At 34.5% G+C, this 27611-nt stretch overlaps 2 protein-coding genes and 1 pseudogene across 2 annotated transcripts; 1 reads left to right on the top strand and 2 right to left on the bottom strand.

Moving 5' to 3' along the window:
- Window positions 1-14476: 14476 nt before the first annotated feature.
- On the top strand, window positions 14477-18159 carry LOC120182786 (transcription factor UNE12-like). Its single transcript, XM_039187654.1, has 7 exons — window positions 14477-15064; window positions 16071-16190; window positions 16560-16625; window positions 17040-17105; window positions 17312-17389; window positions 17481-17735; window positions 17841-18159. The coding sequence occupies exons 1-6, from the start codon at window positions 14723-14725 to the stop codon at window positions 17709-17711; spliced, it is 903 nt and encodes a 300-aa protein (XP_039043585.1). The 5' UTR covers window positions 14477-14722; the 3' UTR covers window positions 17712-17735; window positions 17841-18159.
- Window positions 18160-19200: 1041 nt separating this feature from the next.
- LOC120182991 lies at window positions 19201-19831 on the bottom strand (annotated as a pseudogene).
- A 241-nt stretch (window positions 19832-20072) lies between these two features.
- Window positions 20073-23892, bottom strand: LOC120183067 (probable galacturonosyltransferase 6). Its single transcript, XM_039187855.1, has 9 exons — window positions 23832-23892; window positions 23477-23496; window positions 23339-23380; window positions 23093-23234; window positions 22920-22981; window positions 22115-22419; window positions 21623-21980; window positions 20845-21366; window positions 20073-20585 (listed from the first exon to the last, which is right to left on the bottom strand). The coding sequence occupies exons 1-9, from the start codon at window positions 23890-23892 to the stop codon at window positions 20310-20312; spliced, it is 1788 nt and encodes a 595-aa protein (XP_039043786.1). The 3' UTR covers window positions 20073-20309.
- Window positions 23893-27611: the final 3719 nt, after the last annotated feature.

The raw sequence follows: 27611 nt of genomic DNA, 5'->3' as shown, positions 1-27611 counted from the left end.
TCTGCCCCACATTATTTTCAGTCAACTAGTGGACATCGTAAACATTGTTCCTTCAAAACATGTTGAAACATTGATTTATGGATGTCTTCTTAGTAATCTCTTTATCAAACTTGGTCTAGAAGTCTCTCTCGACAATCCTATCCCACTCCAAAATCAAATCAATCTCACATCCTTGAAGAAACCGGATTGGAAACAAGACGGGGTAACCGGTCAATGGGTTTTTAGACCCGGAAAACAAACTTCGGGAGCTAGTTCCTCACAAGTTGCTCCTAGCTCCTCTCGTGCTCCTCCTCCTCCGGCTCCGGCTGATGACGATGATCCTGAATTTCAACAACTTATGCAAGACATCGATGATCATGTACCTGATGACGAGCCTGCACCGGAACCAGCTCCACAAGAAGAACAAATGCCTCCGTACTTTCGTTCGTTTTTGGAGACATTTGATTTACAGTATGCATCCATGGATTCGTTCTTCACATTCATTGAGTCCCAGCTCTCTACCTTGGGAGGTCGACAACAAGATATGAATGATCGTTTGGATGCACTCTCGCTTGAGATGAGAGCTCGTTACCCTCCTCTTCTTCCCGATCCTTCAATGGATGCATATACTTATCTTGCTTTGATTGTTTTTGGGTTGAACTTGAATTGTTAAAATATTTTGGATTGTCTTTCTTTGATTTTTGGATGACTGTTTGATATTTTATTTCATATATATTTTGGTTTGTTACAATATATGCATCATATATTTTTTAGTTGAAATATGACCAATTTACCATTTCACATTTTATTATGAATATTGATTATGAAACTAATGGCTAATCTCTCTTTTGATTGTGATTTTAGCAGCTTAAGTTATAGATATTTAATCAATTGGCTATGTTTTTTGAAACCTTGTTTAAATCGATTTTTCAGTCTTTTTGATTTAACAAAAAGGGGGAGAAGTGTTAAGTGTTAAAAGTTTTTAAAGGGGAGAAGTGTTATAGTAAGGGGGGAGTAATTTGGAGTAATTTTTCAATTGATTTCAAAAACTTATTTTCAAAGAAAATCTTAAAATTACTCAAGAGTTTTGTTTTATCAAAAAAGGGGAGATTGTTGAAAATATTTTGATGTTTCGATATAAAAAATTAAGTTAAATGAATTTTAAGATTTTACAAATGATTTTCTAAAAGTATATTCGATTTAATTACTCGAATATCAAATTATTACTCCAAGTCTTTTAAGATCAATTTCAAACCTTACTAAATGTGTAAAATTGTGTTTTATACTTAATATATTTTTGAAACAATTTTCACAAAGTATTTTGAACCAAAATCAAGCCTAAAATCAATTTTTCAGAGTGATGCACCGATGCACCAATCCATGCATCGATGCACCATGAATTAAATTGAACATCGAATGCATTTCCTGCATCGATGCACATACCATGCACCGATGCACTGAGGATTTTATGAAAACATCTAATGCATTTGATGCATCGATGCACTCTGGCTATTTTAAATCATCGAATGCACTTGATGCATCGATGCACTCTTAGTGCACCGATGCACTAAGGGTCCAACGGTCAAAATATTTAAATTTTACACTGATGCACCGATGCACCATGGGTATGCATCGATGCACTGACGCTCCCAACTGTTTTAATTAATTGTTTTCACACTTAAACGGCTCTATTGACTCCACTAATCATCCCCAACGTTCAAAAGTGATTCAAGGTGTATTTAAACAAGCTTAGAAGCCATTGATCAACAACAAGAAACATCAAGCAACTAGAATCAAGAGAGAATCAAAGAGAAAGCATCAAACCTCAAGTTTGAGCATTTCAAGCCTATTTTTCATTCAATATTCATTTTTCTTTCAAGAACACTTATTGTGCTCAATCGTATTTATTCTTGAGTGTTCTTTCTTTGTTCTAGAATTGTGCAAACATATTTGCCTTGTGAGGTTTTTCTTGTAAGTTTGCAAATTTGTAATCTTCTCTTTGAGAAAAGAGTGTTCTCAAGAATTGGGGTATATTCTTGAGGGAGTTGTAAGGTTATCTCTTTGACCTCAAAAGAAAGAATTGGGGAAAATCCTTAGTGTGGATAGTTAAGGTAGTGGACGTAGACTTTGGTTGATAAAGTCGAACCACTTTAAATCGCTGTGCAATTTCTTTCAATTTTCTGCAAAAGCTTCCACAAAATTTTTAATTGCCAATTCACCCCCCTCTTGGCTGATTCCGTCAATCGATTAACTCAACAATTCTCATATCATCAAATTATTTAATTTTTAAAAAAAAATTAAAACTTAAATATACATAATACAAACCTAGAAAAAAATTTAGGGATTTTAATTTGGTTTTAAAGTAAAAAATCAAGGAACCTAAAATAAAATTATAATTGAAACTAATATATATATATAACTATCGGCTCGGATCGGGTATCCTATTATGAAATTTTTTTTACCCAGACCCAGCCAACTACTCGGGTATCCAATTTTTTAAATTCGGGTCGTCGAATCAATTGAACCGGGTATTTTTGAACACCCAGAGGTATTTCTATGCTTATTAAAACCACATTAGAGAATTGACATTTTTGGCGTAAAATAGAGGAAGTACAAGGGAGGAGAAATATACAATCCATATAATGCAACATGATTGTTGTTTATAAACCGACCGACAATCAATGGCTAAGGTATTGCATATTTGCAAGTACAAATTCCATGTCAATGAATGTGAACCTTTTTCATCCTTATTGAAACAAATGCAGCGAGCCGAGCTTAGCATAGTATTCTGGTTCTACAAAATTTCATAAGGAGGCATCTCATGTGAATAACGACTTTGACTTTAAAAACTATCATCCACAATAATTTTTCTTGGATTTTCAAAATAACTAAGGTAATCTTCCATCATGTATAAAACTTACATCATCAAATAATCTCATCTTCAAAACCAATCTAGGTCGAAGTCATAAAAAATGATTAACTAAACTCTTTCTACCTTACGATAGGGATGGATCAACTAGCCGCACTCACTAAAAATTTTAAATTATCATATATTGATATTTTTATTAGAACACGTACTTTACAGATACAACCCATTGAAAGAATCAATTCAATAATCAATATTATCCTAACAAGCCCATGATTTCTCTAATGCAACTTAAATTAAACTCGAAACCCAGAAACAAAACATGCAAAAATAGACCAATCAAACAAAATGTTGGAACTTTTATGCCATAATAAACCCATTATAAAATTTTCCTACTCAACTTATAGCAATGAAGGAATACCCATGACACCAAAAGAGGGGGAACTACTTACTTTTCCTGGTCTTTTCAACTTAGAGAAAGTGTCAAAAGGCCAAGAGTTGGAGCGGTGGTTATGGCAGCATTGGAGTGAATCTATCGGTTGAAACAAAGGCTTTGCCTACGGGAAATCAAGGTGGAGGAGAAAGGGTATTGTGGCTCTTTAACTGGAGAAAACCTACTACTGCTGATATGAGAGAAATAGCCATTACTGCGTTCACTTGATAAAAGGGCTTCCATTTTGCAATGGATTAAATAAACAGGCTTTAAAATTAGAAAATTTCCCAAAAAATCACATTTTTCTTTATTATTTACGTGTCAGCCACCTTTAGAGAAAATATTACAGATCTAACACCCTTTGCAAAAAGGCGCGACGCTTACGCTGATGTGTCGCCACATGGGGTAAGGCGCGGTCCATGCACCGCCCCTTACATCCGCTGGAGCCATATCAGCATAAGGCGCGGTACATGGGCCGCACATTTGGTATTTAATCCGAACTGTTCACACTCCTCCATCCGCCCGTTCACACTCTCCATCTCATCCTATAAATACTCATCTTTCAACTATTTTCACCACACCAAAACCTCTCAAATTAGTCGAGCGGTGGAGATCGGAGACATGCACATTCCATCTTCTGTGCGAAGAGTGCACGATTACGCTGGAGGATGTTTTCATGCACTTGGGGCTTTCGGTGGATGGAGATGTGCTTTCAGGGGTGGCACACGGTATCTGGAATTCTTTGTACCAGGAATATCTAGGTAATGTCCCGCCAAATTTTAACGGTGGTCGGATTCCATTTAATTGGTTGGATGCAAATTTCCAGAATTTGAGTAAGGACACCTCGGAGGATCAAGTTAAAAAGTATCCACGAGCATGCATACTACAGGTGATAGGCGGGTTGTTGATGCTGGAAAAATCGCACAACCAAGTTCATTGTATGTGGTTACTAATTGATTAGAAGGCTGGCGCAGAGGTATGTATTTAAATGTTTTAAAATCTATTTTGTATTATAGTTATATAATTAGATTATTATTTTGATAAGAATTATATATATTTGTTTTAGTTTGAATGGGCTCCTTATTGTAATGATGATATAAGGATTTTCATCCCACATGAGTTAAGGGGCCTATTAGATGTTTGGATGGAGGTGGTCCCTCTGATCTGTTATGCGATTGTCGAGTGACACCCCACTGATTGCGTGCTCCAATAATTTGGTTTTGTACAACCAATTCTGGAAGCACCTTAAAATCTCGACGAGTTGCATAACACCAATCGACGAGGTAAGATAAATATAGATTGGATGCTGAAGCATTATGAGTGAGTCATGATATGGGAGGATCGATGTCGGTGCATTCCCCATAGAGAACCCATTTATGTGGACCATTTGACGATTACAAATGGTTATTATGAGTGATTCAACAGTAACGGAAAATTGTTCCTGCTTTCCGAGGATACACGAGGAAGGAGCATTCCTCGACGTCGATAGAGACGTGCACCTTCACAACCCCATCGTCCCCTGACTTATGGACGGAAAACAGGTGCTTTCGGTTCGTCGTCAGCTACAGTACCGAAACCTTCACAGCAACCACTGTTTGTAACGATGTACACCCTGCAGTCATATCATATGTCCCCACCGCCGTTCCCATACCAGATGCCACCACCGCCATAGAGTTATATGACCCCTCTTAGAGGATATTATGGTTTTATGTTTACATATCTAACTTGGGGTTCATATACTAGTTATTTGGCGGGTCTAGCCTCACCACCGATGGCCGCTTCACAGACACCTCATTTATAACTTTCTCACTCATCGATGTCTGTATTTTCTCAGTTTTCCCAGTTTTCCCAGTTTTCTATGAACGGTGGGATAGTCAGTCATATACCTTCAGGGTTCTTATTCTATGGAAGTGTCACACCGTTATCAGTTTCTCATCAACAAAATGTATCTGCTCCTGATGACGATGACGATGATGACGATGACGACGATGGTGATGATGATGACAGTGAGGAGTCAGAACCAGTTATACGAAGAAATCCTCCTTGAGACAAACAGCCACCGCCCTGCGGAACACATTCCCACCGTAGACATCTATAGTTTTTTATATTTTATTATATTTGTATTTACTTGCTTGTTGGACAAACAATTGTAATTTTTTTATTTACCATTTAATACTTAATTTATTTTGTTAATTTTGTTTATCACTTAATTCAAGTGAATGGTGATGACCATTTAATGCTTTTTAATTATTTTTATAATAATAATAGTAAATATACATATAAAAAACAATTATCTTTTAAAAGTTTATTGTATTTAAAATTATATTCAAATACGGAATTGATATTAGTTTTATAAAATTTAATAATTGTGTTCGATAACTTTCTTAAGTTTGTCACTTATTATCTCTTTTATTTTAATCACATATAACGCCAACGTCGAATCCCATTGTACCAATACAAATGTGTCATATCTTTGAATGGTTCTTCTTTATCAATGTTGATGGATAACTTGACTTTGAATGGTTCTTCTTTATCGTTTTCTTGTATTTTTTTAATTATCAGTGGTTATCAAATGACTTTAACTTTAAGTAAATGTAAATTAAATTACAAGAACTATTCTTTGATAAACAACAACTACATAAGTTCCTCATCAATAGTTACTTGATGACAAAAGAAGTGGACATGTTTTTCTACTGTGTCCTGGGTTTCTACAATGCCCACATCTTTTGTTGTATCTAGATGTTTCTCGAATATCCATATCACAATGAATTCGAGTGGATTTTGGACGACCATAGTCCCTCAATAAAGTCAGATCTGATACAATCGGAACCCAATTCTAAACCTCATTAGGATCTTTGTCATTATCTATGGGGGGAACTCAAATTCATATACATTAAACACTTCTGATAGTAGGTATAAGGGATTCACACAATAATTATAGTCTTGACGGGTATGCGATCAAACTGCTATCACATGAGAGCATGGATATTTCAGAGCTTGAAAAAACCAACAGTCGCACCATCTGTCCCGTAGATTTACTCTTAACGAGTTAGCTTCAATCCCTTGAAGAGGTCGCGATAACTCTTAATGGGTTCTAGAGAAGCTTGTTACAGACATTCCATTTGATGCAATAATTTTTTTATAGATCTGTAACTAATTTAGGGTGATAGACATGATCGCTTTGCATCCATGTTTGAGCTTGTCCCCCGAGCTTTGCAAAAAGCACTCCCAAACAAAAATATGTCATTTTTACCAAAGCTGTTACAGGTAAGTAACGTGCCCCTTTTAAGGTCAAATTGATTGCCTCAACCAAGTTGGTCGTCATGTGTCCATATCGATATCCACCATCATATGCATTTGTCCATATTTCTTTATTGATAAGGCTAATGTAATCACATCCTTCCTCGTTCTTCACCCACAAATCTTGAAGTATGGATTCAAATGTTTGAGGTAGTAGTTCGTAACCTGAGCATAAAATGTAGAACTTACTAACTTTGTTTCTATAAAAAATGAAAATGATTGAAAGAAAAAAACTACATCAGTTTCACTTACCTATTCCCACAAGTAATTGGCACTCATCATTCTTCTTGAACCTTCTATGGTAGTTCGCAGCAATGTGTCGGATACAGTACCTTTGTTGGACAAAGGGTGGTTGCCATATTGAACCCAAAGACTCCATTGCTACTTTGATCCCAGCTCCGCGATATGAAATGACAAATTTTTTCCCTCGTGATAATATGTGAGCGTAAGTTTTGGAAGAGAAAAACCCAAGAATTTGTATCTTCTCCTTCAACAAGAGCAAAATCAAATGGAAGAATATTGCGATTACCATCTTGGATAATTACCAATAGTAAAACTTGCGTGTATTTTCCATACAAAAAAGTCTCGTCGATATGGACTATAGGCTTACAGTATTTCACAACATTAATTCATTGTGGGTAAGTCCAAAAAACTGGTAGAATTGGCATCGATCGTGAAGAACTCGATCATTATGTTATGCATGGAAAGTTTCGAAGTCGACAATTGTCCCAGGATTCAACCTCTGCACCATTCTAAACCAACTTGGAAGTTCATTGTAAGATGCATCCCGTTCGTCATGAAGTTTTTTAATCGCACTTTGCTTTGCCAACAATGTTTTTCTGTATGAGACAGAATGCCCATACTACGATTGTATAGTTGAAATCAAAACATCAATAGTTATATGGGAGCTTGATTTTACCATGGGCATGATGGCTTGACATATCACTTCAGAGTCCAAGTTGAGATGATCTTGGTTGATCCATCCTGAACAACATGTGTGAGGATCGTTGTATATCGTTAGTTCCTATCTATTGTTTTTCCTCTTCCTCTTCGATACGTAAACCATCTAATTGAATCTGTTTTCATGTCGGACACAATGGCAGACATACTTTTCTGCCGTAGAGCTGTCGACTCTAGACTGAACAGAATTACGGATATTGTAATTTTTTATTGCCATCATCATTTCTTCTTTGCTTGAAAACTCCATGCATAATTATAACTCACCATTAATTATTGATGAGTTAAATCCGTAGTCACCGAGATTAGGCATATCCTCAAATTCTGGCCCGTACATTACACCATAGTCAGCTTCATACATGTGTGTTGGAGATTCAATTTGTACCACATTTGTGGGAACTTCATCTACATCATCATCATCATCGGAGTTGAATTACGGTGATTTTGGGTGAACGAATAGTCTAGTCTCAGCACCATCCGCACTTGGCTCATGAAGCGGTTCTTTTGGTGGAGATGAGGGTTCCTCCATGTTGTCCACATTTAGGTCGAACAACATGCTACTTGTATGACTTCCCCTTGAACTATAAGGCATATCGACATTGAGATCTAAAAAGCTCGTAGTATAATGCCTCCCCCTGGAGCTTGAAGTCATCATGTTAAATGGAAACTGCACAGATTTTTGCGTCGAGAGAATCTCCATATTTAGGTCAAAGAAATTGGAAGATGAATGCCTTCCCCTTGAACTGGACGCGATGTTTCTATACATATTGTTTATGGACCTACCTCGGTACAGATTGTAAGGAGTTGCTGATAAATGTCTCCCCATTGAACTTGATGGGATGGCACCATGATGCGGATTTCCCATTATGGCGTTAAAATCATTACACATTACTGTAGTTGGACTGTTAACTTGATCAGCTTGTTTAGCCAGCCCATAGTGGGAGCTTAATGACAGACCCTGAATAACAGGTACTTCAACAAACTTTGCATACATCTCCGTATCGGCTTCTGAATAATGATTTTAAGAATCAACCATCATTTCAACATCATCCTTGTTAGATAGTTCGAACGTTGTATAAGTTAACAGAAACAATGATGTTGGAAATTTGTACTAAAGCGACGACAATCTTCTAGTACTTCCAACAAGAACCTTCCTTGAAATCTTCGTTATCAGCTCCTCAAGAGTTATGTTTCTCTTGAAGGATATTTTAACAAAATGATTTGATACGAACAAAACGCCGATTTCATCTTCCCGAATTTCTCCATCATAATAAACAATAGCTGAAATTCACGTCATTCTTAGAGTTTGAAAGGGAGACAGTCTTATATCTAAAAAACTTGAAACAAACACAATTAAATAAATAATATATGAATTAAAATATAACGCAATAAAATTTTTGCAAATAAACGTAAATAATTTAAATAATATAATTTTATATTATTACCGTATCAGAAAAAAAATTCAACGTAAGCTCCCGCTTTCCAATTTTACAACCACAAAAATTAATTAAAAATAATTAGTACAATATTTTTTTTCAAATAACCATATACAAAAAATATTATATATTAAAAAATTACCTTACAACGAAAGATCGAACGAACTTCTAAATCAAAGATAAAAGGATTGTCGAATGATGTTTACGGGTTGAGAGGATTGTTGTGTATGTTTACAGGTTGAGAGGATTGTTGTGTGAATGTTTACAAGTTGAGAGCGTAACATTTATAGCCGAGAGAAAAATTTTAAAAGCTGAGAAATTCAGACACAATTATAAAAGGTGAAGCACATGCACCGTGCTTTATGGCACGTGTGTCAGCCGACAGAAAGGCGCGACCCATGCACCGCGCCTTACGCTGATGTGGCTCCAGCTGGCGTAAGGCGCGGTGCATGGACCACACCTTACCATACGTGGCACCATATCAGCGTAAGGAGCGGTGCATGGGCCGCGCTTTACCCCACGTGGCGACACATCAGTGTAAGGCGCGGTGCATGGGCCACACCTTTCTGCAAAGGGTGTTATATCCGTAATATTTTCTCTAACGGTGTCTGGCACGTGAATAATAAAGAAAAATTTTATTTTTCGAGAAATTAACCTCTAAAATTGGGATTTTTACCAAAAATATCTCAAATATTATAATATTACTTATCAAATATGGTTTCCCTAAATTTATAATAAGACGTGTTACGTGGAACGTGCCTTTGTTTATATGGACTGAAGGCGCGATTCTTGAAGCATAGTGACATGACACCACGTGGGAAGACAAAGAGACTTATCTTCCAGGGTTTTCTTGCCACATAAAATTCTCTTAAAGCATATTAAAAAAATATGCTTTAAAAAATTAAAAAATAAAACCATTAGGACTAACATTGTAATTTAATATATATAAGTTTCATCAGGTGAAGAGTATAACAGGGTTAGTTTATATAGGCATATTGGAGTGTTTAAATTATTTTTCTTGACAATTTGATATAAAAGCTAAAATGTGTATTCATTAATTTTTTTTATCTATATATTTAATGAATCTACTTATTAAATTACATTATGTTAATATTTATCATTAAGGTTTATTAATTAAGATTAGATATTTTTATATGTTAATATATTTAAATACTTATTTTTTAATTATGAATTATGAGTTCAAAAAAATTATATAACACAAATTAAAAATATTTCATTGACATATAAATGTATTATTTATTGAATATGATTAATTAGATCTATTATATAAGTTGAATCTAATATAAAAATATAAAAAAATATTGATTGGTGCCATGAACATAAAAGATGTGAGGGAAATGAAAATTCATCTGTGGTTTGATCCTACACAAGACTACCATAACTATGTAATTTTGTAGACCCCTACTAAGATTATGTAAGTGTGATCTAACTTGTTTGTAATTTTAGAAGCAAAATTGATATTTCTTAGATAGATTGACAATAGTATCTAATACATACAAAATATATAATATTAATTAATATAAACCTTAATAATAAATATTAACCTAATGTAATTTAACAATAGTGTATAAGTAGATTCATTAGATATAAAGATAAAAAAGTTAAAGGAATATACATTTTAGCTTTTATCTCACATTGTCAAGAAACATAACTTAAATACTTCAATATTTCTATATAAATTAACACCATTAACCTCTTCAACTCATGGAACTAATATGTGTTAAATTATAATATTAGTCCCTATAATTTTATTTTACAATTTCTTTTAAAGCATAATATTTTTAAAATACTTTTAGGGAATCTCATATGACAAGAAAATATTGGAAGGCGCGCCTCTTGAAACTCATATTTTCACATGGTGTCATATCAATATTTTATCTAGAAGGCGCGCTTTAAGGAACGTGCCTTCGGTCCATCAAGCAAAGTTACGTTTTATGTAACATGTCTTATTATAAAGGGTGTTAAATTGATAAAATTTAAAAAATAGTAACATGTCTTATTATAAAGGGTGTTAAATTGATAAAATTTAAAAAATAGTATTCGACAATTAATATTATAATATTTGGTTGATGTAAAATTGTGATTTTTTTTATTCATTCAGGGCAATGGGTTTTGTCTCGTTTTAAGCGAAATTTGCTTTGGATAGGATTCACCATCAATGTACGTTGGAGCAACGGGAAAAGCAAACAAAAGTTGCCGATGTTGGCGGGATGTTTTTCTGTTTTCTTAACTAATTTTTTTTATTAACTTGTAAATATATAAATTTTAATTATTTAATAATAAATATTTATGTCTTTGATATTTGTAATGCTCAAATATAAAATTTCAAAAAATAACAATAGTTGTTTTATCACTGATATCATTAAAATAGGAAAATTCTAGAATTGATAGTTACCATTTATTTTACAATATAAAATTTAAAAATAATTATTCAATTATTCAAAAATTTTAAAAGATTTTGTATTTTTATTAATTTGATATAAGTATAAGATAATATCAATTCAAAGATAATTCTCAACATTTGATATTGAACTTCCATACTTCTAAATTTATGGTGCTCGAACTTATGATCTCAAGAAATAACAATAATTTTTTTACTACTAAAATCATTTAGTTTGTGCTTAAAAATTATATGTTAAATATTAAACTTTAAATTTCATTATAAATAAGACACATCCTCATTAATTGTTATGAAAATGATATAATATACTAGATTAATAAAAAAACATCTAATTCTTCAATTAGAATTAAACTTTTATTTTGTTGTGAGGTAATTTTTATTATATTTTTAAAATAAAAAATAAAATAAATGTAAATAGAATTAAATATTATTTTTAAGTGTTATATTATAAATATTGATTTTGTGTCAGATATATCATTTAATATGTTGTTAAAAATTAAAGATTATTCTAATTATTTTTAGTTAAATTTAAGTATTTTTATTAACATGATATTATACCTTTTTTAAAAATGTATTATTTATAAATTATATTTAAATGTTAAAAATTAAAAATTTGAACCTCCTCATTTAATTTCAAACATTAAATATTCATTTAGGTGCTTAACATTACAAACATGATCATTTTAAGTGTCTAGACCGTAACAACCATTAAATTCTGCCGTAAAAGATATGTGTTGTTGCGTTCATGTAATTTTGAATTTTTTTTTAGAAAAATAAAATTGTATTTTAAAAAATCCAAAATTTCCAAAATCTTAAATATACCCAAACTTTGAAAAAATCTAAATATAATCTATTTACTCGCATCGACTATTGCCATTACTGTCGATTGAACCTCCACCCTATTGCGCCTCCACCCGATAGTCATTTTTCCAACGAAGAGCCACCACAATTGGAACTTATGGGAGCTGAATCGAGTTCGTCGTTTCTTCAGGTTTAGTGTTGATTTCATCATCAAGGTGTGGTTTTTGGGTAATTATTTGAGGGTAAATGACTATTAGGTGAAGACGTATTTGGGGGTAGGCTCGATCGACGAAACCGGCGGCCAAAACGTCAACCAACGTGGGTATAGGACTGGAATTATGGTTTTTAAAGTTTTTTGGCTTTTTTAATATTTTTGAAAATTTTGGGCTTCTTTAATATTTTTTATTAAAAAAACAATATTACAAAACATGACATGTGTCACTTAATTTTTTTAACTACAGTTACAGTCCAGACACCTAAAATGATAACATTTGTAACGTTAGACACTTAAATGAATTAAAATAAGTTTAGGCACCTATTTAAAAAAACAATATAGTTTGGACACTTATTTTATAATTAAGCCTCGATAAAAGATAATAAATTAATTAATAAAAAAAATTAGATCTTAAAAAATTGGGATAAAGTACATAAATATTCTCCTAATTATAGGGTGTTACTTTATTAGTCCACTGACTATCAAAAGTTATAAAATGACCCTTTGATTATAGGACATTACTTTGTTGAGTCCCTCGATTATTAAGTATTACAAAATAATCACTCGATTATTCATATTTTCTGAATTTGTATTTTTTCGTTAAAAATTTGATGATTGTTTGAGTCGATTGTTAAACTACTAACTAAAATAGTAAGATATGATAAAATATTGTCCTAGAACCATTTAGGTTGTATAATCATTTGAGATTAGATTTATCATATCTTAGTAAGTTAATGTCTATCTGAGATTGCCGTTAATTTTTTTTAAAGTAAAAGGACCAATTTGAAACATACCAATAGTCGGGTGATCATTTGTAACTTTTAATAATCAGCTACTCAAAATAACAATGTCCTATAATGATAGACTATTTTGTAACTTTTAATAGTTAGGAGACTCAACAAAATAATACTATATAATCAAAGGATCATTTGTGTACTTTACCCTAAAAATATAAATTATATTTTTTTAAAATTTTAGAAATTGATAGTTGATAAGATGTTGTGCATTATTAACACGCGGTGAAATTGGATAAAAGTAAGCGTAAATTATACGTTTGGTAATTGAATTTTACTATCTCTTATTTCACTCAATGTACTTTTAATTTTTTAATTTACTCACTAAACTTTATAAATTGTAATTTTTTTATCACTCCGTCGTTAAAATAATTAAACAAAGTTAAGCCATGACAATTTACATCAAAACAACATCACTTTGAATTACTAAAATAATTAAATTTTAGAGTAAAATGACGTTGTTTTGATTAAAATATGTCCATGTCACAACGTTGTTAATTATTTAACAACAAAGTGACAAAAAATTTGATCTATAATTTTTAGTGAGTAAAATTAAAAAAAAATGAAAGTATGATGAGTGAAATAGGAGAGAGAGAGTAATATTAAGTTACCAAACGAGAAATTTACCGTAAAAGTAAATAAAAGTGAAAAAAAATGTTCCAAGTTTCCTAGTAGGGATGGCAACGGGGTGGTTTCGGGTCGGGGATTGGTCTCCCGTCCCCGTTTAAAAAACTTGTACCCGTCCCCGCTTAAAAAACCACAGGAATTTTAACAGGGATCCCCATCGGATAATCGGGGAAAACCACAGGGAAACATGTATTCCCGTTTAGCATAAACGCTTATTTAAACGGGTATCGGGCCGGGTATAGGACCGAGTATATATATTTAAATTAAATATATAAATATTATATATATATATATATAATTTAAATTAAATTTATTAATATTATATATATATATATATAAATAATTATTTTTAATATTTATCGGATTGGGTATCGGTCGGGTATCCGGGTAATCGGAGCGAGATTACCAAATCCATCTCCGTCCCCGTTTAAAACATTCGATTTTTTCATATCCTCGTTTATCATCCCCGAATCCGATCCGTTTAATTCGATTTTTGATTTTTACTAACCGGTTCAAATTTTTTTTTTGCCATCCTTATCACTTAGCCTCCCAGGCCATAAAGCACAAAAGCGACGCCGTTTAAGACCACCACCTACCAATAAGCATAAAAGAGCCAAAGGAAAACATCGTTTCCCACATAAAAAGGCATATAAAAAATTTCCCCTTTCCCTTCGCCTTTCTCTCCCAGAGCTCAGCTGAAGAACCCAAAAACACAAGAAAACCCAACCCTCTAGTGGGTGGTTGAAGCTAGAAACGGAAATATATGGGCTAACTTCATTTTCCTTCTTCTCTTTTTTAGTATTTTGTTGGGTTTTTAATTTCTTGCATGTTGATACTCCTTGGTAGCTTTAACTCGCTACTTCCACTCACTTCTAACTCTCTTCGACTCTCTCATGGCTAATAACCCCCACGAAGCTCCCGCCGATGATTTCCTTGAGCAAATCCTCGGTCTCCCTAACTTCGCACCTTCGGAGGCGGGTTCGGCGGCACCCGACGGTGGATTGACTGGAACCGCTGCGGGAGCTGCGGCGCCAATGTTTCTACAGCTCAATTCCGGTGATGGCTCCGGAAATCTCGGCGGAGGTGGAGGCGGTGCGTTTCCCGGACAGGTTTTGCCGTTGGGGTTGAGCTTGGACCAAGGAAAACACGGGTTTTTGAAGCCCGACGAAACTTCCGGCAGCAGCAAGCGGTTTCGTGACGAGGTCGTCGATGGCAGGGCTTCTTCTGTAAAAAACGTAAGAAAAATTGTAATTTATCTTTTCTCTTCATTTATCGCTATTAATTTTTGTTTGTTTGTTTGTTTGATCACCGATCCCCGAAAAGGAAAAATCTCTCTTTTACATCAGTAATCTCTTATGTGTAACTCAAAGTCAAAGAGCTAGTTATATTGTGCCAACTGATGATACATTTCTTATTAATTAATCTCTTCTTTCCCCCAGTAACCGTTACAAGTTTCTTTGTCCTTGTTGAATTATTTCAAAGTTTTGCATTGCCAAGGGTGTCCCTGAGCCTGACATCCAATTTCTCTGTCTGGTTCGTTATCATGTTGCTATGACCTTGCGTTTCAGTCTAATAACACAGAAGACGAGGGAAAACATGGCAACTTTTGGTATTTGACGAAGTAAAGAGTACATCAAGCTCTTTCTAGGATCTTATAATTGACATAAACTAACTACAGTGCAGAATTATCCGATTCCCCTGCTAATTACCCATAGTGAAAGAAAACTCTGATATCCCCATTGTTTTACACAATAAAGGCCGTTAAAATAAGTGACTATTGATTCCTTAGTTTGAAGTTAAGTGATGTTTTTCTCATTTGAATTTACCAATTTTTCTTATGTTAGTGGTCCATCTACCCGAAAAATGCCTCTAGCCGTCAAAAATTACGAACATCATATACGGTTGAGTTCACTTATCTGTTGAAGGAGTCAAATTCGAGAAGATGGTCTATAAATATAAAGCGGTTGGTTTTGTACTTTAGTTATTTATAATGCCGGTTTATTATACAAATTTTATGGGAAATATTATGCTGAATTTTTTTAAAATTCTAGAAGCCCAATTATAGTAAGATTTATGTTGCTTTTTACTGGTAAATTCTAAAACATCAGATTGGGTTTACTCAGAACTATTACGGTTATGATGATTTTTTACCCCTTCTCCTTGTTGAGAGGAGAGATTTTGTTTGGGGAAAATGGTTTAGTAAATCCTATCATTGGTGATATGACTTATAAAACTTTCCAGGTTTTCCATGGCTCTCCAATACCTGCAAATGTTGCTCCATCACCACATCCACCAATAATGCGTCCAAGGGTGCGGGCTAGACGAGGACAGGCCACAGATCCACATAGCATTGCTGAAAGGGTAAGCTTAATTTATCAAAAATAAAACAATCACAGGAAATCATGATAATGGAAAATTATTTCGAACAACAGTCATCGAGGCGTATGTTTCTGTTGGAATGTGAGGCAATTCAAAAGGAATTCTTCTCACATCCCTTAAGAAACTCATTGGGACTAGTGTTTATAAGCCATTTCACAATATGTAACTTGTAAGAGTCAAGTTGAGGGGTTGGATGCGAGTGCCCAAGAACCAGGATCAACCATTCAAAAGGATTGAGTAGTGTAATTGGGAATTCCCTATGTGAATGGTCTTTTAGATACTATTTTTGTTGTTTAATTAATACGCCATGCTGAAGTTTATCCCCTGAATGGAGTTATATATGTTGCACAGTTGCGCAGAGAAAGAATCGCTGAAAGAATCAGAGCAATACAGGAACTTGTTCCTAGTGTTAACAAGGTCTGTTCCTTTCTTTCATTGTTTCATATGAAATGACGTGTGTGTTTCAAATATCTTGTTATATAACCTTGCAATATAGTTTTATGACTAACCTTGTGGTCTGAAGCTTTAAAACTGTAACTTTATTATTGTTTGAGGGTTTCTCCACTTCCTCCGGCTCATTTCCTATCTATCTGTGTTGTCTGTTAGTCGAATTGCATGTAAAAATTGAATGCATTGGAGTGTCCTAATCTGAGAGCTAGTAACTCGTAACTTAAGAGTTGACTAGTGTTGTTTAACTTAGCTAAGTTGATCACTGTTATATGGATCTCTTTGAGACAGCTAACTTTATGGTAGATATTCATGTTTGGGGGGAAGGTTAGTTATGTTGATAAGTCTTTACTTCATTTAGTAGTGACGTGTTCCTTCTTGCAGACTGATAGAGCAGTCATGCTCGATGAAATTGTAGATTATGTGAAGTTCCTGAGGCTCCAAGTTAAGGTACCATTAATTCTGTTTACCTGTTTGATTTTGTACTTCGTCTTCTATATTTAAATATATATATTTTAATTCCTTATTTTAGTGCTGCTTAGGTCATGTTTATGGGATTTGTCTATGATGTCTTATTAGATGAACGTGCATTTTAGTTTCTAAGGTTTTCTTTTCTCAGTATACTTGGGAGTCATTGTTGATTGATCATTTAACAGGTTTTGAGCATGAGTAGGTTGGGCGGGGCAGGTGCAGTGGCACCACTTGTGACGGACATCCCACTATCATCGATTGAGGTATTACAAATATGTAATCATTAATACGCCCCACATTTTCCTTTTATCATCGGTTGAATTTGGAAATTGAGATTCCTCTATTACACACCAGGATGAAAGCAGCGAGGGTGGAAGGAGCCAACCGGCGTGGGAGAAATGGTCAAACGACGGCACGGAGCGACAAGTAGCCAAGCTTATGGAAGAGAACGTTGGAGCTGCCATGCAATTCCTCCAATCAAAGGCCCTTTGCATCATGCCCATCTCACTGGCCACAGCAATCTACCACGCCCAACAGCCGGATACCTCCTCCATTGTTAAGCTCGAATCAAATCCTCCTCCATAGGAAGAAAGGAAACGAAAAATAAGGGTAAGCATCCCACAGTCCCATCCCTGGTCCCACATTACAAAAAAAATAAAGTCAGATGCTTTGCCATTCTCTTACACCACCCCCTTTTGTTTTTTTTTCAAACAGGGTTTGATGTCTGCCTAAGAAAATACCGGCAGGCCCTTCATGTCCTGACAAGTTAAAAAGATGAAAGGGGGGTTGAGGAATTGTCAAACCTCACTTGATAATGCTATCCTCTTTTTTGTAACAAAGGTGAGGTTTGTGGACAATGATGGAAGCACTTTCATAGTGGGGGGCTATGATTTTGGTTAGTGGGTTGTCGGCCCTACAAAATATATTATATACATATATATTGTACTATAGTGTTTTGTAACTCTGGTGTTTTCAGAGGAAATAAATGCACAGTGGTAGGAGAATGGATAATGGTTGGCTACTCTAAAATGCTTGTTGCTTTGAAGTCCAACTGATATTTGATAATGCCATCTTTGTTTCCTTAAAGTAATTTGACTTGCCTTTTCCTAGTTGTGATGGGATCATTATTATATCGGATCGGATGGAGCCACCGAGGGGGTCGAGATGATTGGCCAAGTTTGGTTTGTTTCCAAGTGTTATTATTCTTTAGTCGTATTATTAAGTAATGAGATAAATCTTATCCAAAGGATATATTATCACGCAAGAATTATGGTATATTGTATTCTGCGTTTATACTATTTATGTTTGATGATATTTATTTAAAAGTTGGTAGGAAACATAATGAACTTCACTTGAGAAAATTAGTGAAGTCATGTATTTACATGTATTCATGAACTCATGAATTGATGTAAGTGCCCCACACAGCCAGTCAAGTTGAGATTAAATATTGATTTATTCTTTCAAGTTAACAGGAAACTGATTCCCTCTTCTCCTGTAACCAGCTTCATGCTAAACAAATCAAGCCTACATGGAGAAACCACCTACTATAAAAACTTATTTACATTGGTGTAATTGATTTTGTTTTCCTCAATTTTATTTACACTGATATAAGGTAGTTGAGAAATATAGGAAATAAGTTGAAAGATGACTTGTTGAAGAAGAAAAGAACACTCGTTTTATAAATTTAACGCGTTTTTTCTGCTAACTTGTAACTGATTTTACGTTGATTATTTATTTTACTTGAATCAAACACCAAAAAATTATGAAATATGTATTTCAAAAAATAAATTATAGTGAAACAAATAGGCCTTTAAGTTGTATGTAACAGTTTATCCTATCGATAAATTTTCAATTTTTAAAGAAGAAATATAGGGATGGATCTATGGCGGGTGGAGAGAACCATCCTCCTTAAAATTTTAAAATTATCATATATTTAATTTTTTATGTATTTTCTATTAAAAATTATTTATTATTTTAAAATTTTATAAATTTATTTCCTCTTAAAATTTCAAAAACTCGCCCTCTAACATAAAGTCTTGCATCCTCTTTAAAAAAATATACGTAGATATATATAGAGAGAGAAGAATACACATTGGACATGCATTCATGATGTAGTTCTATAACAAGATAGAACAGCCGAACCCTATTTGAACATGATATAGATGTACATTCGCAAAAGGAAATAGTTTGGGCTAAGGCTAGAGGGACAATCCAGACTCCTCGTCCTCTTCAAGGGAGGAAGTGTAAACAAAGTAAAGAGACCAAATCAAGCCGAATACTCCAAACAGTATCCACCCAAGAAAATTGTTGCTCAAACCAAAGGGAAGTCCAGTTCCTTCAATCGACATGGTTGCCGCACATGCTGCTGCCAGCAACGATGCACCCATGCCCGACCCTTTGCCCTCACTTTCTCCTCCGCTGAACACATCACTTTCCCTCTCTTTGCCATCCTTGGCAGGCCTGAAAACAAAATATGCGGTTGAAGTGAAAATGGAAACAACCCTTCTAAATTACAATAGAAACTTACCAATAGCAACTGGGGACTCAATCCTGGCTAATGGCCTGGTTGCAACAGTTGCAGGGATGACTGATGTGGTAGCTGATATGGTCGCCATATTACTTAGTCAATTGGGGAAGAGAAGAAACTTCTAAAGCTCAGCTTAGTGATTTTGCTGCAATGGCAGTACAATCCAATCGGCAAATCAATTTACCCTCTTCGTTTGATATCCCCTATCTACATACACCCAACCAATTTCGTCCACGTGTTGCAACATCCACCTATAAAACAAAGATTGATCCAAGAGTGTTCCAACAAAGACAAGAAAGCTAACTTGGACCCTACATAAAAAAATTAATTTATTGATATGATTCAAAATAAAAATTAAAGGTTTTTTCAAGTATATCTAAGCCTGTTTTAGTGGAATTATTTTGATATCAGTTATGTACAAATGTATAGCTCTCCGAGTAGAGCAACCCCCCCCCCCCCAAAAAAAAAAAACCACTTAAGAATCTTATCGTCGTAAATTTTGACTCCACCCCTAAAAGATTATCAAAAAAATGAGTTGACATTTACATGAACGATTGTTGAAAGAATGAGATCAATAAGAGCAGTTCCCGGTATCTGCTGCAACTAGTAATGTGGTATGAACCAAAGAATCCCACTTTTATGTTTGTGATCGTTGATTACTCATTGATATTGCACTGTTGCATGTAAGGTTGGTCATACTGCAAATGTTTGCTCCAGTAGCCCTTGTATTTTGCGATTCCGATTTCCAACCAAGGTTTCATGACCCCATCATAATGTAAAACTGCGGCATGCTCGATATAACTTGAACTGAGACCAGCATTATAACCTAGCCCGAGTATGTGCCATCTCTTATCTAAAGCTACAGTCTGGTTGTAGAAGGTAATCCAACCTAAGGGCAAGCTTCCTGCTTTCCACAATGGCCTCTCAAGTCCCTGTAACGAACCAGGCAAACGGGCATATAATAGAACACACCAGTACAAAAATTCTTGAAAACAAGCTTTGAATTAACATTCTTTTTGATTCATCAGAATAGAACAACATAGCATTGAAATGGAAAACAAGCAACATGTCATTTAGAAGAAAGGTGACCATCTTTTCAAGGAATTAATGTGCAGCCCAAAAGAAAAAATCACAAGCATAATATATTAACATGGAGCAAATGAGAAAGGAAAGGGAAGTAAAAGCCCTTACCAGTTGCACATAAGTACGATAGAGCCCGGTTAAGTTCTTTCTTCTCCATTCTTGGAGTTCAAACAAATTCATACCAAATGCCCATGTGCAAGCATTGGCATCAAACCTCTTCTCCAAAATTGGGTATGAGAAGTTCACATACGTATGCATCACACGATACGAAGCTTCACTTTCCAGACAAGTCTCCACAGCCGCATTTACCTTCCCCTTCATGTCAACACTCCAAATTTCAGTTAAGTCTCTTTGCACTACCACATCGTGATCAAAGAGAACAATCTTATTCAGTGCTGGAAAGATGTCTGGCAGATAGAACCGAAGATGGATAAGGACAGAAGTATATCTTGGATCATTGAACTTCTTTTCTTCTGATGTTGAAATATGAGTGGTTGGTAACCATTCGAAATTTTCTATGCTCTGAATATGAATTGTAGCTTTCCCAGGAGGATTTAATAAAAACCACATTGAAATTGCAGGGAGGTTGAGAGAATCAGTCACTACATGAAAAACAATTTTCTCCGGTTCCTGCATTGTCAAAACTAATTATCAGGGTACATTACATCCACCAACATGTAAATCATAACAAGTAAACAGTTACTCTCTAGTAAAATAAAACAACAGAGCATCCTCGCATGGCCTAACACAGATATTACGTGAGCGTAAAAAAAGACAAACACTTTGAATAAGCACAACCATGTTTAACCTCATAAAACAAGCCAAGACTGGAATTTAATGAAAATTGATAAAATATAAAAAACTGGAAGTAGCAAAGGAAGTTTACCTTTGCAGAGGAAATTGTGGAGTTAACAACCACCGCACAAGCCAAAATATTGTTGGAGAATACAGCATAGTGATAAAGGTTTGGATCATTCAACTTTTTTTGGTTAGGGAACTGCCTTTCCTTGGGTTGAAGGAAAAAATATTCAGCTGTCAACCGCATGGAGAGGCAGTGAAGGCCTTTAGGGGTAGTCCTTCCAGCAAGTTGGACAAGATATGACTCTTGATTCTTCTGCGCCCGAATCTTTTCTTCAGCATTATAAGCCATGGCACGAAGTTTTGTTGCCATTTGAGAGCAGTGAGGGTATGCACGACTTGCTTTGGACAATGAAGCCTCCATTCCTTTCATTTTCTGTGAAGCACTGAAAAAAATCAACTGTTCCTCAGATATAAAGCTTGTGGAAGCAATTTAACACTAAACTTAAGCTTAGTTACTCGGGTAATTGAGAATTCAAGTTTGTTATTGGATATAAAATGCAATGGCACACTTCTTTACCTCCATGGCAAATCAAAATCCTTGCAGGCATCACCGATTGCTTGTTCAACCTCTTTGATCCGCGTTCTCAACTCTTTAATTAAGTGAGAGTTACTATTCGGTGGTGCAAAGCTTAAATAAGCTTTTGCTCGAATGAGCTGATCTCTCATCAGCTTTATCTTCTCATCCACTACCCCGTGTGATTGAGACTGCAAATGCTGATCATGTCTGCGTCTTTCTTGACTGTGCAAATGCTGGTCATGCCTGCCTCTTTCTTGATTGTGCAAATGCTGATCACGTTTGCCTCTTTCTTGATTGGGTTGCTCCTGCAACCAATAAATAAATGTTAACGGTATGATCTATATATGCATGTATATATATACTCAAGATCTGACATTCTAGAGAAGAACTACCCTCATCCTAACCCCTCCACACACACAAACACACCAAAAAAAAAAAACCTTCAGATTCTGATAGGAATATTACTGAAGAGATTCTGGTAAAAAGAATTACATGAATTTTGTCCTGGTATTTCTCAGATCTAGAGATTAGTGCTTCACTGACTTTTGCATTACAAATAGAGTCACAGAGGCAAAAACTGAATGTAGCGGAGAGCAAACTAAAAATCATGAGTAGGAGATTGTGGCACAAAATGATAGAAGAAGGTGGTCTGGTCCAATTTTTAAGGCTTATGATTTTATCAGCTAGTTTTACCACAACTATTTGGTGTTAAAAAACAAACCCTCTCTTCATATTGATAGCAATCATTTATACCCTAAAATTCAAATTTATAGCATCTTACCATGCTTAAGATACATATACATACCTTTTTCCTGGAGTTCACTAGTTTGATATTCTGCTGAATTTGATGCTCGCCTTTTCCTTTTCCTTCATGAGTAGTTTCAGACTTTAGAAATGGAGCAACTGAGAGTCGCATCTAACTCAATAAATGAAAGGTGAATGTCCCAATATACCAGATGCACCCAAGTAAATACTCACTTGTTTCTAACAATTTCGAGGCATTTGGAGCATTCCCAGATTGGTACAAGCCACGATTCTCATCAGAACTGTGACTAACTACAGAGCTAAAATCCTTCTCTTTGAAAACAAGCTTTGGACCTTTTAATTCCTCGGCACTTTCCTAAATAAGAAAGCAACAAAGATCGATAAGCATAAACTGTGAAAAGCATTTCAAGGTAAGACGCCCATGGCAAAATGCACTAAATCCTTGAATCTTAAAGCTACCTGTTCAACTGCATTAAATCTTAAATTATCTGTCCTATGTTTCTGTACCAATAAAAGCCAAAAAAAAAAACCATTACGAACCAATCAAAAGTTAAAAAATAAAACAGAATTCAGATATCCGTACAATACTGGACAAACCTCAATAAACTCCCGCTTGCCTGCCGTGACACAAATGCAAAGAAAACAAGATCAGTCAACATCTCAAAAATTAAATTAAATAAAAAAGAAAAATCAAATGAAAGAAAGTGAAAAATATATAATATATACATTTTTCGTTCACTGAAAAGTAATGCATATTTTTCTGTAAACTTAAGATGCAAAATACTGCTAAGTAATCCTCATTCGCTTTCTTGTCTGATCTACTACTCCATGAAATATAAACGCATTCCAGATTTCATAGAGAGCGAGAGAGAGAGAGAGAAGTGATAGTAGAAAATCTATATATTCGAAGAGGATTACCAATGGAAGTGAGGGTTTTGAGTCCGAGAGAGACCAGCATGATTGGAGCTATTACAGAGAAAGAGAGCAACGAGAGGATCAGAATCCTCAGCCATCGACGATGCTTCTTCATCAACCGATAAAAATTATCAAAAAGAAGAAAAAAAGAAAATGAAAACGGCTAAACGAAAACAAAAACAGTTCCTCGCCCGTTTGAATTCCCTTTTGCTTCCTTAATCGTTCTCCAAAAAGCACATATCACAGATTCAAATCGGCAACTATTCGATGCTTGGGTTACAAGGAACAGAAGTTAAACAAAACAAAAATTGATTTTTTTTTTCTTTCCAGAGGGGGAAAATGTAGGTTTGGGTGTAGAAGTTCGTTCACGTTGTGGGTCTACGATTGGAGTAGAAGGAGATTTTGTTCGCTTTTTTTTTATTATTTTCATCTCCGATTTTCTTGCCTTTTTTTTTCATTTTGATTTCTTCACGTTTCATGGATTTAAATTGTTCTCTGATCTGGAATCTAGATTCTTATAAACATTATATATATATGGATGGATATAAGCTGGAGGTGAGAGGTTACTCAACTCCCAACTTTGACCTTACCGTTCTCATATTATTCAAAGACATTTGAATCGCGAAAAAGGCGAGGTAGAGAGATTAAGAATTGTGATGTCGTGTTCACTGTTTTCTGACGGGGATGAATGAGGGGTGATTCTGCTGTGCTTCGATTAAAAAAGAATAAAAAACGGCGTGACCTGTTAAATAAGAGACCGGTTAAAATTTAGATCAGTTATGTTATGTTATTTAACCGAAAATATTATCAAGTACAATAATATATTAGGTAGCGCTTATATAATATAATAGGTAGCACTTATATTGACCTATTTTCTAACTAAACATGTATATTTAAACCGGTAACATTACAAATTTACCTATTACATTATAATTATCGGTTTTGATGTTTTTGGAATTGATACAATTTTAAATGTATCAACACTTTATACGTGCACCTCGTTGTGTTTTCATTTTGGGAAAAAAGTATCGACACATATTTAAATAGTGTCGATACATAATGTAAACCTATTTGCTAATTAACCAGTATATTTTTACCGGTTACATTATAAATTTACCTGTTACATAATAATTATCGATTTCGATATTTTTTGAATCGATACTTTTCATAAATGCATCGACACTTATGCGTGCACCAGTTTGAGTTCTTCAATCATAAATTTATTCTTTAAGAAACTAAAACTGGCCTAATTTTATCCTATGGGGATAATAAGAGTATATCATAAGTTTGCGTTGAGAGATGTTTGTTTCTGGGTTTTTGTTCTTTGAGAAACTGGTAACATGGTGGGTTTCCCAATGTTATTCTTTTGTTACTGTAAAGTTTTTGTTATTTTCTTACTGGGTTTTGCTTAAAATATCTAACTTTTTGTATTAAAAAATGAAAATTCTGAAATAAAAATGATCACACAAGCACACTTTTTTACTACCGGTTTTGTCATTTCGAGATCGATTTTGTCATATTTTTACCTGTTATATTGTTATGGATCGATACATTTTTATAAAGTATCGACACTTTATTGGCGCTATAACTTATTTTCTTTTAAATTCCAAAAGTGTCGATACTTATAATAAAATATCGACACTATCAATATATCTGGCATCTCTTTACCGGTTTTGTCATTTTTTTACATGTTATATTGTTATGAATCGATACATTTTTATAAAGTATCGACACTTTATTAGCGCTATAACTTATTCTCTTTTAAATTCCAAAAGTGTCGATATTTATAATAAAATATCGACACTATCAACATATCTGGTAGCGCTTTACCTGTTTTGTCATTTATAGACTGGTTTTGTCATTTTTTTACCTGTTTTATTGTTATGGATAGATACATTTATATAAAGTATCAACACTATCAACATATCCGGTAAATTTAAACCGGTTACATTGTAAATTGACCTATTACATTATAATTATCAGTTTCGATGTTTTTGTGATCGATACAATTTTAAATGTATCGACACTTTATGCGTGAACCTGTTTGTGCTTTCTTTTGGAAAAAAGTATCGACACAAACTTAAAAGTGTCGATACTTTATGTTGACCTGTTTTATAATTAACCGGTATATGTATACTGGTTACATTGTTAATTTAAATATTACATTATAATTATTTGTTTCGATGTTTTTTGGGTCGATACTTTTTGAAAATGTATCGACACATATTCTTATATATGTATCGAAACAAATCTTTGTGTTTACTAATTTTGTCATTAAAAAAGTATATTTTTATCACCTACATTGTAAATTTACCTATTACTTTAAAGTTATTGAATGTTGTAGTTATTGTACATACCTGAATATGTCCTGCAAATTTAATGTTGTACCCACCCTCCAACTACCACTACCAATACCACATCCTATTGAAAGCACCACTGAAAAGATGTTGTTCAATGAACCTTTACTTACATCTCCATCAACTCCTGTTGGGACCACTGAAATTGCACAACAAAATTTTTGCCATGGATCATACTAATGCAGACAATGTTAAGCCAACCAATGAATGCCATAAAGTACATAATGTTGATGAATCTGACATATTGGTTGGTAAGCTCTTCTCTTAACGTGATCAAGCTTGGTACTTTTACAAGGGATTCGCACGGGAACATGGGTTTTGTGCACGTAAGGGAATAACACGGCTTGACGTGGAAGGGAATGTGAAGACACAAGAATTTTGTTGTTCTAAAAAAGGGTTTTGAGTATCAAAAGTCAATATTATTGATCGTCAACGTGCTCATAAGCCAGTCACAAGAACAGGATGCAAGGCTAGAGTCATAGTTACAACAACAAATACAAACGATCAGTGGGTTATAAGTAAGTCTTATCAGAAACATAATCATACATTGTGCACACCTGCTATGACACCATTTATGCGTTCTAATAGAGCTGTAAGTAAGGCTGATATCGATGAGACAACAACATTGAAAGAGGTCGGTGTTGACACGTCACAAGTAATAAACTATTTAACGCAACAGGCAGGGGGCTATCATAATGTTGAATTTACACATAATGACCTCTACAATGCACTTCAAAGAGGTAAAGCAAAGGAAATCGTCGATGGGGATGTGAATGCGCTTATTGCTTACTTTGATTATAAGAAACATGATGATCCCGAGTTTTTTGTGACATACTCGGTAGACGAATCAGGGACGTTGCATAATCTTATTTGGTCGGATTCTACATCGAGACCAGATTACATATGCTTCGGTGATGTAATTACGTTCGACACAACGTACAAAGATAATTTGTATGGTCGACCAATTATGCCTATTATCAGTGTCAATCATCACCATAACACAATTGTGTTTGCTACTGCCATAATCGCTGATGAGACGTCCCAATCTTTCAAGTGGGTGCTACATAATTTTTTAGAAGCCATGATGAAAAATCGCCTATTTCAGTTGTCACCGATGGGGATAGGGAAATGCAGAGGGCTATCAAATCTGTTATCCCTAATGCTAAGCACATATTATGTTCTTGGCATCTTTCTCGTAATGCACAAGCTAACATTGGTGACCCAAAATTTACAGCAGTATTCTCAAAATGCATGGCTTCCTGGTGGACAACCGACAAATTTGATATTCAATGGCGTTCAGTTGTTTCAAAATTCAACGTCGAAAAGCATCCATGGGTGATTGAGAAGGGAAATACTCGGCATTTATAGGCACAAGCATATCTAACCGGTCATTTCTTTGCTAATATTCACGCAACACAAAGGTGGGAGTCTATGAATGCTTCACTCGCAATTGCACTGAA

Source organism: Hibiscus syriacus, unplaced genomic scaffold (genome assembly GCF_006381635.1).
Source record: "Hibiscus syriacus cultivar Baekdansim isolate YM2019G1 unplaced genomic scaffold, ASM638163v2 tig00112738_pilon, whole genome shotgun sequence".
Taxonomy (NCBI): domain Eukaryota; kingdom Viridiplantae; phylum Streptophyta; class Magnoliopsida; order Malvales; family Malvaceae; genus Hibiscus; species Hibiscus syriacus.
The sequence above is the reverse complement of the archived record's forward strand: the minus strand, read 5'-3'. Positions and strand labels throughout refer to the sequence as shown.